This window comes from Platichthys flesus, chromosome 14 (genome assembly GCF_949316205.1).
Source record: "Platichthys flesus chromosome 14, fPlaFle2.1, whole genome shotgun sequence".
NCBI classification, from domain to species: Eukaryota; Metazoa; Chordata; class Actinopteri; order Pleuronectiformes; family Pleuronectidae; genus Platichthys; species Platichthys flesus.
Genome location: NC_084958.1, coordinates 23811267 through 23824331, shown reverse-complemented (window position 1 = coordinate 23824331; position 13065 = coordinate 23811267). Strand labels below are relative to the sequence as shown.

Genomic DNA, 13065 nt, shown 5'->3' with positions numbered 1-13065 from the left:
CTTAGGTAAGGAAGTCTTTATTTCCTTGTTAAATATGTCTGTATATATGTCTAATATGTGAGCAGCAGCGGTAACGGTCGTCCTCTCATGTCCAGAAACCACAGGTCTGGACCACGGGGACGGTTTCTACGCTGGGATGCCGATCCCCTGCGCCGACAGCTACGCCAGCTCCTGCGTTCACGGGAAATGTGAGATCAAGTACAACATGGCCACCTGCAGGTTAGTCAGCGATCCTGTTTCTGAATCTTCTTTCCTCCAGTCACAACTAGATCTGTGTCCAGTGTCCATTACATAGTTTGTCCAGACGGATAAAGAAAATATCCCTGATCTTTACGGATGTTTTAACGGACCAAGGCCAAACGTGAGCTCATGTTTTTGTCTCGATTGTTCAGTTATTTAACGATCGTGGTTTTGGGTGTTCCAGATGTGACTCGGGTTACAAAGGGCCGCAGTGCGACGAGCCTCAGGACTTCAACATCCTGTACGTGGTCCCCAGTGGACAGAAGCTGCACTACGTCCTCATCGCCGCCATCATCGGTGCCGTGCAGATCGCCATCATCGTGGCTGTGGTGATGTGCATCACAAGGTAAATCTGAAACTCAATACAAACTGAACTTCAAAAAGGCCTCGACGGAAAAATACAGCTGCTGTTAAAGTGTTAAATAAATGAAAACCATTGATTTACAGTTAAATCTAAAATACTAAACAAATTCAACTGTTGTTAAGGTTTGTTTTTCATGAATTTAAAAAGTATCTTTATTCAGAATTAAAGGATTCAGGTTAAGCAGCAGTCTGGGGCCAATTAAATACTCTTATTGAACTAAGTGGTTTCAGAATTCTTTAATATATGAGGATAAGATGCATTCCTTCCTTAAAAGAACCAAAAGTGTCGAGTTCACATTTAAATTCACTGGAAAGAGATTTTAATTTGGATCTGCAGCAAATCACACACACTCATAAATATCTGTCCTCCCAAAAGTAAGGTTCCTTCTTGGGTCAGGGTGAAAACATAACCTCTTTTCCAGAAGTCTGTGATGTGAGGATTTGAGATATTGATTTATTGGATGAGTTCATTCAGTTTGATTTGAGTAAAACAAACATCTGTCTCCATCTCTTCAGGAAATGTCCAAAAAACAACCGAGGCCGCCGACAGAAACAAAACCTTGGACACTTTCCCTCGGACACTAACTCCAGGATGGTATAGCCGTGTTGCCGGTCGTTCTTTTTGATATGTTTTTTCTTACGGCGTGGGAAAGCCATTTTTTTAATGTGTGCTATTGATTTTAAATGTTCTCCTGGGAAACCGTCGAGAAGAAGAATCTGAATATTTTTTTCAGGGGCCTTATCGTCTCTTCTTTTTGTTCGGATGGAATTTTGGCACATTCATAAATTAAGATTTCGTTTTTTATCTTTTTTTTTTTTTTTGCTGCAAGACCAAGGATCAGATCGACGGAAACCTTCTGTCACTTCCTGTCATCAAAACGTGTGACGTCTTATTTACTGTAACTGCTTCATCTGAGGTTTAGTTGAATGCTTTATAAATATGGCACCTTTAGTTAACTGGCTAACAGAGTAATGTCCGCCCCTCTGGAATGTGCTATTTATTGGGTTAGTGCCCCCTCTGTTCCACTTTGGACTAACACCGAGCAGCTGATCACCAAATGCAGTTTGTTTTTAATGTTTGGTTTTGTCCGTGTGAGTAGGAGGGGCCAGCCAGGGATATAGAAACGTCTGTTTACACTTACTCTTTGTTTTAAGGTTCTGTGTAAAGATTTCACTGTGTTTAAACGAGCTAATAATTTATTATTGTAACGATTATAGTTTTTAACTTAAGGTTTTTATGTTTTATTTAAAGCATTGCTTTCTAAATTCTAGCTCCTGTATATTCGCATGACTTGTGAAAACTGTGTAGTGTGGTGTAGTTTAAACTTTTTAAAAGAAGAGCCTCCGCCACCTCAGAGCCGCCGGACAGAAGATCAGGAGACAAGCGAGAAGGTTTTATTTGGGTTGAGAAAAGAAACGTGTCATGTTTTAAATCTGTCTTTTTCAGGGGGGAGAACATTGGTTGGAACTTTGCGGCAGGTTCTTCTATAACCACCTTTACTTTCACCAGGAACAGAGTCGATTGATTGTAACGCTTCCACCTGACTGGAAGAAGTCTTGGTTGAAATCACGGAGATTCTATGAATGTGGTTTTTTGTTTGTTTTAATTTTGCATTTGCTCCTCACTGAGACATTCCAAGCACAGATCTGAAAACCCTCCTCCTCCTCCGGGCGGAGTTTGAGTCTGAAAGTGACTCCAGGGTCTTTCCTCTGTGATGTGAACAGATGTCACTGATTGTCCTAATGTGAAGCGTCTCAGCGTTAAACTGAGAAAACTGACAAATACTGTTTGTAGAAAGTCAAGTGACAAGAAAATACACCTGTGGCTGATTTGGTTAAAAAGTAAATCTCACCACGTCTCAAGGGGACGTCTACATCCGCTGAAGGGAAACGCCTCACTTAGCATCGACTGTAAATAAAGATGGACGACACATCTCCACATATTCACGTTTAAATAAAGCTAAAATATCCACAGGAAGAAGGTTCCTGGTTCAAATCCCGGGTTTCTGACGTCATTTGGTGTCCGAGTCTGTGCAGCAGTGATCGAGGTCCCGCCCATACAAGCTCTCAACCAATCAGGAGTCGGTCTGAGCTGTCAATCCTGACGTCTCAGTTTGTTTTATATCATCAAATAACTGATTCAAACAAAACTGATCAGAAACATGAACAAACATCAGAGAGAGAAGAACGACCTGAAACATCTTTACAAACATTTATTTAACGTCTACTTTGATTGTTTAGTTGCTCCAAGTCCCATCTGCTAACACGGAGGAGGTTTATGAGCTATACTGCAGCCAGCCACCAGGGGGCGATGAAGATGATCGGCTTTACTTTCAGGAGCTGTGTCGTCCATCGTTATTCACAAACACAAAATGTCCCTGACGTGAGACAGAAAAGTCCAAATCCTCCCTGAACCTGTGGAGCAGGGACTGGAGCTCTGGGGAGGTTTGTTTGTCTGTGTGTGTTTATAGTTTTTATTATATTTATTTATATTGTCATGTCTACAGGTCGTAGCCCCCCTCCCCCCCCAGCAGCGTGTTTCTTGTTGTCGACCATCACAGCCGTGACTTCTCTAAATGTGACTAGAATGTGTTTGACATGTTGATCTTCATTGCATGTAGACTTTTAGAGGCTGTTTTTTGGTCTCTGCCAAAATAAAAGAGGAAATGTTTTTTAACGTAAACCCAACGTCCACATGTGTCGCTTCATTCACGTGTTTGTTTTCTGCCTGAATCTGCTGAGGTTTGTTTATCATTTCTGATCTCACACTCCTGTGTGTGTTTGTGTGTGTGTGTGTGTGTGTGTGTGTGTGTGTTCTAACGTTTCCATCACCAAAAGCTCTGGAATCTCCTCGTGTTTCCAAGTTGACGTCTTCGTCTTGCTGGTTCATCACATGGACTCACTCTGACATGTTACACACATGTTGACTGACTCAGACATTTGTTCTCACAAACAGAACCTGCAGAACATGTCAGGAGCATGTCAGGAGATCACCAGAGTTCTGCTCGTCATCAGAAGCAGAACCGGAGCAGAGGTCGCCTCCTCGTCACATGAAAATGAACTAGCATGAACGCCGTTCAGCTCTGCCAGGGGCGGGGCCTGAGGCACGCTGCCCCGGGTAAATATAGAGTTACTGGTTGGGGGGGGGGGGGGGGGCAGAAGCAGCTGCTGGCCTCAGTCGAACTGGTTCAATAACCTGTCAACTCAAACTATCCCACTGTAAAACACAATGTTCACTCATTGAAAGTCTCAGGTGTTGCCTTCCTGAAAACCACAGGAACTAGCAGTGTGTGTGGGTTCATTAAGACGTGGCAATAAACACAGGAGAGCTTCCGACTTTCACACATGAGCAAGGCAGCAGCAGATTCTCAGACTCGTTCACAACAAGAGGAACCTGAGTGTTCAGGTGAGGGCGGAGCAGCAAGAGGGGGGGGGGGGGGGCTGTCACTGCAGAGATCATGTGTTTGTTCACAGGTGTCGGATCTTATCACCACAAACTCTGGACGTCTTCATTCTGAGGTGGATTTGTGATTCTCCTGTGAAACTAGTTGACAGACAAGCTGCTCTCAGACCTGGACTGAACTCCAGATTATCTCGGGACAATCTTTCCGGTGGGGCTGAGTGTGAGAGGCTCTGGAGGTTATTCTGAGTTTGTACTTGGGAGCAGTTCATCCTGAGTCCGGGTCGGGAAGCAGCTCAACTCAATGAATTTCACAGGAGAATCGGAAATACACTTTCCTCCTCTGAGAATGAGCCTCAGTGCTGCTCTTTGCTGCATCCACCCTGTAACCTCCTTATTGTCATTGACAAACACCCAAGACACGCCCACAGCTGCCAGTAGACCCCCCCTCACTGGACGCTGATTGGTCCGAACCGAAGGTGGAAAAGCTCCAGCTTCTTCACCAAGTTAATGACTTTGGTCTCGTGCAGTTAAACCATCAATGAATCAGCCGAGACATGAACTGTTCTTCACATAAATAGTGGTCAGGATGAATAGACCCTCCCATGTCCCTGTGACACTCGACTCTATAACGAGCTTCAGATCTCAGTCCAAGTCAATGTTTGGACTCTGTGACTCGGGGGGGAAAGTGTAAAGGGCAGAGCTGCAGCGTTTAATCCCCTGAAAACATTCCAGCCCTGTGTGATCTACCCAGACAACTGTGGCCTCTTTACATCTGTCACTGCCGAGCTGCAGGACGACGCTAAGCTGCTGCTGATGTACATGTTTCACAGCTGCTGGCATTTCAGCAAATAATGGAAAATTATGAATTGGTCTGCGTGGGTCTAACATAGTGGAGCAGGACGTGGGGGGGGATTTCCAGCCTCCTGCTTCGTGTCTTCCCAAAATGTCCCAGTGTCGCCTTACAAAGAGTTCGTATTTTTAGCCGGGGGGGGTTCGTGAGAGCATAGCTGCTCCCCACTTGGCGGCTGAATTCAGGTTCCCTCTGGTTCTGACGACTTTTTAAAAAGGGAAGGTGGAGTTTCCCCTCTCCCCCTCTCCCCTCTCCCCAGACCTCAGTTTGGTCACAGCAGTTGGGTGTTGCCTCTCTCTGGTCTCTCTGCTGGTAGCCCCACCGGTCCTGGTCCTGCTCCCCCAACTACACCACGCATCGGCCACTCTGAACCGAGATTCAAACTAATTGGAACCAAGAGATTGAACCTTTTAGACACAAACCATCAAAACCCTCCAATGGATCAGCACAAGTATCGCACGGCGGGCGTCCAGGAGAAGCTGGAGATCATCGGGGTGGAGGATGAGGCCGGAAACCCCATCAGCGCCCTCACCATCCTGTCGCTGCTGGAGCGCGTGGCCGGCATCATCGACAACGTCCAGTCCTGCCAGCAGCGCATGGAGGAGCGTCAGCTGGACCTGGAGAGCAACATCAAGACCATCCAGGGCGACGTCCTGAAGCTGGCCAAGGACCACACGGACACCAGCAGCACGGTGGAGAAGCTCCTGCAGAAGACCCGCAAAGTCAGCGCCAACGTCAAGGAGGTGCGGACACGTGTCGAGAAGCAAAACGTGCGCGTGAAGAAGGTTGAAACCACGCAGGACGAGCTGCTGACCCGCAACAAGTTCCGGGTCGTGATCTATCAGGTGAGCTGATCTGGGTCTGAAGGTGTTTAAGTAAGTTCACAGGAAGAATGACACTGGCCCTTTAAGTGATTCCTGAAGCAGAAGTCTATCTGTAGGTTTTGAGTCTGAACTGTTTGGATCTGCTGCTGTAGATAGAACATTTCTGAGTTCAGTTCTTTAGTCTGTGAGTTGATGATGAGGTCACAGGGAGGCGTGTGGACGTAGCTACAAACGAAGGAGGAATGAAGCGGCTGGACGGTGACGCCATGAAGAAGAACATGATCCGTAAATAAATCCAAACAGCTGTTTATGCTAAATGTGGCTACGTAGCATAATCAGGAACTTACCCCTCGACCTGTTAAATGTTGTTACAGCAAGAGTAAAGAACATTTCACAATTTGTCATTTGAATGATTCATGTTCAAAACAAATTCTTAAACGTTTTCTTTATCGCAACTGGAGCATAATTAGGTCAAGTATGAGATTTAAAGTAGATTCATTCCCTCAGGCGGAACAAGCTCTGACATCTTAACTCCAATGAACTGGGACTCGACTCATTCGGAGGTGGAACCAGTGAGAGCGTGAGTGGGAATGTGAGGAGATGGAAGGTTTCAGTTCCTTCGACTCTATGATGCTGACATTTTGTAGAAAAGTCTTCACGATAAGAGGGCGTGTCTCCGTTGAGCGCGTCAATCAGGTGAAGTCATGAAAACAAGGCGACTTCAGAGTGTCGTTGACAATGTGCCACTGATCGAGAGCCGGTAGAAAGTCCTGCTGCTGATGGTCTGATGTCCTCACACGTAGAGAAGACAAATAAAGACACGTAGTCCGTCCTTTAAGAGAGCAGAGAGGCTGCTGGGCTAGTTGAGGAGACACTTGTCATTAAAGTGGTGGACAGACTTTTTAATGGTTTTAATTCGAGTTCTGTGGGATGTTTGTCTGGAGGCAGCGAGTCAGTGACTGGTTCTGTGTGAACTTCTAATGGTGACGCATGGCTGCAGCTTTGAGCCTCAGCCTCAGGCAGAGACACGCAGACTGGTGTCCTGAAGACCTCAGGACACCTAGCCCTACATGAAGATTCATTCAATGCTTTTCTAGCCCGGTTGGAAGTCGTCCAGCAGGCGTCCAGATGCCAGAACCACCTGACCCCTTTCTACGTGAAGGAGCAGTGGTTCCACTCCGGGCTTCTCGTCCTCTCCTCCTTTCAGTCACTTCTTATCTAGATGTTGTGAAGAAATAGTTTGTTTATTTATTAAAGGGAACAGATGAAAGTTCAGGAGTATGATTTTTATAACACAGCAGTAAGTCGTTTAATTGAACACATTCTAGTATTCTTCATTCTCACAATAAAAGGACAAAATCACACCGAACATGATATAACATGGATTTCTGCGTCGATTATACCAGTTTTCAGGGATTTAAACCAATTACATTTTACAAACTTTAATTACAAGTTCTCTGAATTTGTCAAATTGATTCGAGGTTAAAATTGTAGATTGATTAATTGATACATTAATAGGATGTGGTCATATTTATCAAATACTCCCAGATTGAATGGATTAAAGGGGATAAATCTCTTTGAAGTTTCCCCTTGTTCATTCAGCCGCTCTACTGGTTAGCGTGCGGCCTTCAGAGCGGTCACCGGAGAGCGATGTGCTGCCAACAGCTGCTGTCGCTCTGTGACCTATTCTGGGATCCCAGCGTACACACTGCGAGCTCCGCCCCCTCACACGCCTGCAGCTAAACATACATGAAGGGAAATAAGTGAAATGAATGAGTGTAATAAGACACTTTTGAATTCCAAAATGATGTCATAATTAATCATCAAGATAAAGTTAAACAAACAAAGTGACTCTGTGATTTCTAAGCAGTTTTATTCACATGAACCATAAACTGTAAACGATATGGAGGCTCTTAAAAGTGAAGCTAAATCATCTGGATCGCCCCCTGGTGTCTGGCTGAAGTATAGGTCATAAACCCTCCTCCTCCATGTTATCAGATGGGTCAGGACCAAACTAAGGGGGTTCAGCACATGCTGTTTGGACGCGGTTGGACCAGAGTCTGACCCTTTACTGAAGTGGAGCCTGAAGTCCTGACATTGATCTTCAGTGCACATGATATGAACTTGCTCACACACAACATTTGTGGGAACATGTTAATGAACATGTTAATGATTCTGCTGATTCCGTACAAGAGCAGAAAAGAAAAGTTCTGTCCAGTCCAGTGTCTGTGTGAATCTGAAGTCATTAGGGACTTGTATGATCTTTAATAAATTATCTAAAACATCACCTGCTGGGACCTCAAGGGCTCCACGGAGGTACGGCTCAGGATGATGCTCATTGATTAACGACATTCATCTCTCAGAATGAGACATCTGCAGTACATGTCCCCAGCTCCAGTCTGTCCACCGTCCGTCTGCTGGTCCACACGCTCTGTATTTCTGTGGTTTATCTGAGTCCGGTTCCGGGCTCTGCTGCTCTGGATATCTCTTCCTGCAGAGGAGACAGTGGCCGTGTTGAGTTTCCTCATGAATAATGTGCTGTCGGTTATTCTGAGGCCTGTGTTCATCTCCTAATATAGAGCTTCAGCTGCGGTCATTTAACAGGAAGCAACAAGCGGCTTGATGGAGACATTTGCCGCCAGTGGCTGAATAATGAGCGTCTGGGACAGTTGGCTGTAATCAGAAAAAGATGAATGGCTGCTGGTGTTCACCCGGAGCTGCGCTGCCTCCTCTGTTGTTCACAGAACTGCACATCAGAGGACAATGTGTCGTCTCAGAGGAGTTGATGGTTTCAGTTTGTGATGATGGAAGCTGAACAATGAGTTCAACTGTCTGCAGGCAAACACACAATTACAGGACTTCATGAGTACTGCCAACAGGCTGCAGAGTGGGACTGGCTGTTGTCATTGTGTTAACTTTTTCATATACTGTATATATATAAATATCATGATGTAACATGATGTTACCTCTACGTGAACATCGGCCCTGCAATGACAGTCTGAAACACTAGGGGGCAGTTTGAGCCAGGTTCAGCCCATGAATGTAGATTTTTGAGTTTTATTCTGTTTCTTTAAAAATTCATCACAGGTCCAACATTTAACTCTTCATATTAATATTAATATTGATATACCACCTGGACATGCTGCCCGTCATATCCATCGCTATACACAAACCTGTGAAGACTCCAGGTCGAACTTTGCGTAGGCTGCAGAGACGTTGATCTTTTGTGTGTTAGATTGTGTTGTTTGCGTTGCTCTAAGCAGGTTGTTAACACATGCACTGACCCACATTCCCCACCGGTGTAATCACTGTGTCAGTCCCAGTCTCCGGACGCACTCTGAGGACTGCTCCTGATTAATGAGTGTGATTGCTGCCGCTGGCCGCAGGTTAATTTGGATTAATTAGCTTTCACATCCAAAGTCACCTGTAGGGCGCAGCAGGTGGAGCATGATGGGAGGAGGGGGGCGGTTCATAAAGGAGCTGCTGTCTCTCTGTTGGCCGTCGGGACATGAGACAATCCTGCTTTAAAAAAAAAGATAAAATAAAGATTTTAATTTGATTTAAAAACACGAAAGAGGGGAAATGAATAGCTAAATTAAAACCACAATGATTATCTCAATGTAAACGTGCTCATGACATTTATTCAACAATTCAACAATTCAGGGTCACATGAAATTGTGTTTCAATTTCAATTTAATAACTGACATCAAGGCTTGTCAGTCTGCAACATGTCTCATTTCTGTGGAGGTTGATTTAAACAAAACGCATCGGTCGTCTGGAAGGAAATGGAGAAAAAACTACAATGCAACATCGTCGAAGGTTAAATCAAGAAAGAGAAGATTGTTACTAACACTAAATGTCTAAAACAAGACTGGGACACATACAGATTGATGAACTTGGTGCGTGTCCAGTTATTTCCATCGAGACAAAGCAGTGGCTCTCAACCAGGCTCAGTTACTTCTCGTCTGTAAAAATAGAAAAACCTGATCTCATGAAGTGTGTTGAGCCAAGAGGCCTCAGGTCAGGTCCCACTGAGCATCTCTGAGGAATATCATGTTGGTATCTGAGCGTCCATCATCTGAAGGAGCAGCACAGTCCTTCATTACTAATGCACAGGCGAGACAGAGGAGAGGTATCACTGTCATCTCTGTGAGTCGAGCACAGATAAAGGTCCAGGGTGATTTTAAACAGGGTCAGATTTCATTAACTGATCAGCGGCTGCACAGAGAAACTTTAAAGAGTAATCAGATGCAAAATAAGCAACAAGACACGGGAAGATGACTCAGCTTGAAAGGGTTCAACCATTCTGTTCTGTTGATGAAATCAGTTTCATCTCTGTGTGTCGAGCACAGACAAAGGTCCAGTACGTGTTGAGCCGAGCTTAGCACAAAGCTGGAGGATGTTAGAGATCGTATGATGTGCTAACATCAAATCTGAAATGCTGAAAGTCCTGAACCAGCGTGAAGCAGCCCTGAGCATCGGACCACCGTCCCTCACGTTGACGGGCACCTCAATATAAAGTGTCTCTTTACTGCCTCTCTTGTTTCTCTGATTCTGAGGTCATGATTTGCAGGATTGATGATGGTTCAGGGGGACAAGAGATACTCAACTTGTCCTTTCTCTTTCCTCTCTGTAGGGGGAGACAGAGATCCCATCAGTGGCCGTCACTAAGTCTCCTAAAGGACTCGGCCTGGATGGGCTGGAGATTGAGCCGGACTTCTACGATGTCCCCGCGGACCTGTCCTCTGATGAAGAGTACCTGAGCGTGGAGGAGACGGACTCCTCACGAGCTGCTCGCCTCAAGAAGTCAGTGGTGAAGAGCACAGAGTCCCTGAAGGCCGCCTTCTCCAAGGAGAAGATGAACAAAACTAAAGACAACCTGGGCACCAGGTTCCACAACCTGGGCGAGAAGGTCATGCCGCCCGAGCGCCGGGAGAGGATGCACCAGGCCGGCGAGCGGCTGAAGCAGTCCGGCGAGCGGCTGAAGGAGAACATCGCCAAGAAGGCTCCGAACAAAGAGACCTTCCGCATCAAGCTGAAGAAGGAGAGGGCGGTGGCTGAGGGGCAGGAGGGCGCAGAGGCCGACCCCGAGGCCCAGGTCCAGGTGGAGGATCCACAGGAGGCTTCTCCGGAGGTCGCCTACACCGAGGTGGGCCTTGAAACCAAGAGGGAGGGGCCAGTGGAGGAGGCCGGCGCCACCCGGATAGGATAGAGAGACAACATGAAGAAGATTGAACGTGACTGGACAGCGCGAGGGGAGGAGAGTCGGGAAACTCGTCTGTGATTGGTCGACAACAAGGATGGACATTTTCATTAGACTTGAGATGAAAACAAAATATCAATATATGAACTGGTTATTTATTAAATGTGCAAATTAAGGTCACGTGACTATTAAATGTTTTCACAGGTTTTAACAAACACATCGACTGAACCACTTGATCTGAAACAAACTGGGACGTGAATGTGAGAATCGCTCTTTGTGATTTAGGTTTCAGTTTTTTGATTTAAATAAAAGGTAAAGTTGTGTTTGATTAAATTATGAATCCAGAAGAAAGATTGTTAAGATGTAACTGGGGTCAAAGTGCAGATAAGTTTTAGGGTTCGAAGAAAAATACCCGAGCAAGAATTTGATCAAACGTAGAAAAGAGGTTTTGAAGACTGATCTCTGATCTGGATATTGAACCGTGTGCGTCCTCAGCTGGTCTCTGAGAAGCCTGGTGGGACAGAACGTGGACTCTGAGGTTCTGTGAGGTCTCAAGTGGATTGTGTGTTCCTGCGTCTCGACTGGATCCTCTGGAGTCGTTCTCATATTCAATAGAATAAAAATCAGTTCCATCTGCTGTTCTGTCTCTGGTTTTTAAAATCAGTTACGTTTTAAGGCTCCACCCACATGACGATGATCTCTGATCAGTTTTAATCCTCGTCCACTAAAACACCTGAAAACAGAGATCACATGACCACTCATGACCTCTGAGTGTGTGTGTGCCGGTGTGAACACACTGTTGAATCACATCTGGTCTCCTCACGTAAGTTGTCAGTAACACTTTGATTCTCCATGTTGTTTCTACTCTGGTAGCTGAGGCTAGAGGTCACATGACAGGAACCTGACGAATCACAGGAGGCTGCGTCGTGACCGAAAAGACCCAATCAGCAAGAGGTTCCACGACACTGTTTCCAATATACATGTTGTTAGTGACTTTAAGGTGGACTGAGCTCTGGTGTTAATGGGTTTAAGGTGGACTGAGCACTGGTGTTAATGGGTTTAAGGTGGACTGAGCACTGGTGTTAATAGGTTTAAGGTGGACTTAGCTCTGGTGTTAATGGGTTTAAGGTGGACTGAGCTCTGGTGTTAATGGTTTTAAGGTGGACTGAGCACTGGTTAAAGTACGTTTAAGGTGGACTGAGCTCCGTGTTAGTGAATATAAAGCTGTTTTTGCACTGCTGCATTTTAGCGTAGGATTGTTTAACTTTAGTTTCCAGTTTTGCTGCTTGATATTTTCATTTTGAATTTGAATGAACGTTTATTTTCCTGGAGCGATTAATGAGATCAGTTTTTTCAATCAGAAAGTACTGTTTCTGGAGAATCTTAGCTTTTATTGCGCTGCCACTTTACATTAGTTTGGTGTCTTGTTCTGAAAAGGATACTTCCTGTATGATAATATCCAGCTTTGGTAACTCACACTATTTGTGTCCCTGTGCTGCTGCTGCTGAGTGGATTTACTGCAGTAGATTAATAGAATTTGGTTTGAATGTTTTTAATAAGGTTTCATTTCTAACTTATGTCAGACTTTTTCATTTTGGAAACAGTTCAGTTTCCATTTTGTGTTTTTTTCTGCAAACTCATCGACTGAAGAGCTGAGCTGGTGTTTGGGTCTGAGCCAACACGCAGCACCTCAACCGCTTTGTTCTGTTTTTTGTATAAATAAAGTTCTCATGAAACCTCCATGAGCCACCTCACTGTAATGTTATTTAAAGTACTGACGACAATACAAAAACCTGCTTTTTTTTCCAATGACTGTAAATAAAGATGGAAGACATTAAAGTTTGCAAAAGGGGAAGACCCCTGGTGGCTGGCTGCTGTATGAACCTTGCCTCCTCTATGTTAGCAGAGGGGACATAGACCGGTGCAAACAGCCGTGTCATGTTACTGATCAGGTCGGACTCTTCTATCACAGACGTGTGGTTTTAGTTTGTGTAACATTTGAAACTTGTGTCTAACAGCAGAGGCTCAGATCATCTCAGCCTCCATCTTCCACTGATCTCATCACTCAGTCAGCAGCGTGTTGCTGAGTCACCACTCTGCCGCCGCCGGCCTCCAAATGAAATGCCAATCGCTCTGCTCGGCTCTGGAGGCAGTTTAGAGAGCGGCTCGTCTCCGGGTGGCC

General features: G+C 45.3%; 2 protein-coding genes across 2 annotated transcripts in view; both read left to right on the top strand.

The window, feature by feature from the left end:
• The window catches only part of tmeff1a (transmembrane protein with EGF-like and two follistatin-like domains 1a), a 26416-nt gene extending 23151 nt beyond the window's left edge, over window positions 1-3265 (top strand). The window contains exons 7-10 of the mRNA XM_062404630.1: window positions 1-5; window positions 96-219; window positions 425-586; window positions 1120-3265. The exon at window positions 1-5 is cut by the window's left edge and continues 55 nt beyond it. Of these exons, the coding sequence (XP_062260614.1) occupies window positions 1-5; window positions 96-219; window positions 425-586; window positions 1120-1204 (376 nt within the window). The 3' untranslated portion in view covers window positions 1205-3265. The remainder of the gene's footprint in view (window positions 6-95; window positions 220-424; window positions 587-1119) is intronic.
• A 1831-nt stretch (window positions 3266-5096) lies between these two features.
• Window positions 5097-12623, top strand: cavin4a (caveolae associated protein 4a). The gene is made up of 2 exons (XM_062404619.1): window positions 5097-5701; window positions 10317-12623. Exons 1-2 carry the CDS (start codon window positions 5294-5296, stop codon window positions 10890-10892), a joined length of 984 nt encoding a protein of 327 aa, XP_062260603.1. The 5' UTR covers window positions 5097-5293; the 3' UTR covers window positions 10893-12623.
• Window positions 12624-13065: the final 442 nt, after the last annotated feature.

What these genes read in the sequence shown, in the direction of transcription:
- cavin4a (XM_062404619.1), top strand. Translation starts at nt 5,294, where the DNA reads ATGGATCAGCACAAGTATCGCACGGCGGGCGTCCAGGAGAAGCTGGAG. An exon ending in TCCGGGTCGTGATCTATCAG is followed by an intron (nt 5,702 to 10,316) that starts GTGAGCTGATCT and finishes TCCTCTCTGTAG; the next exon opens with GGGGAGACAGAGATCCCATC.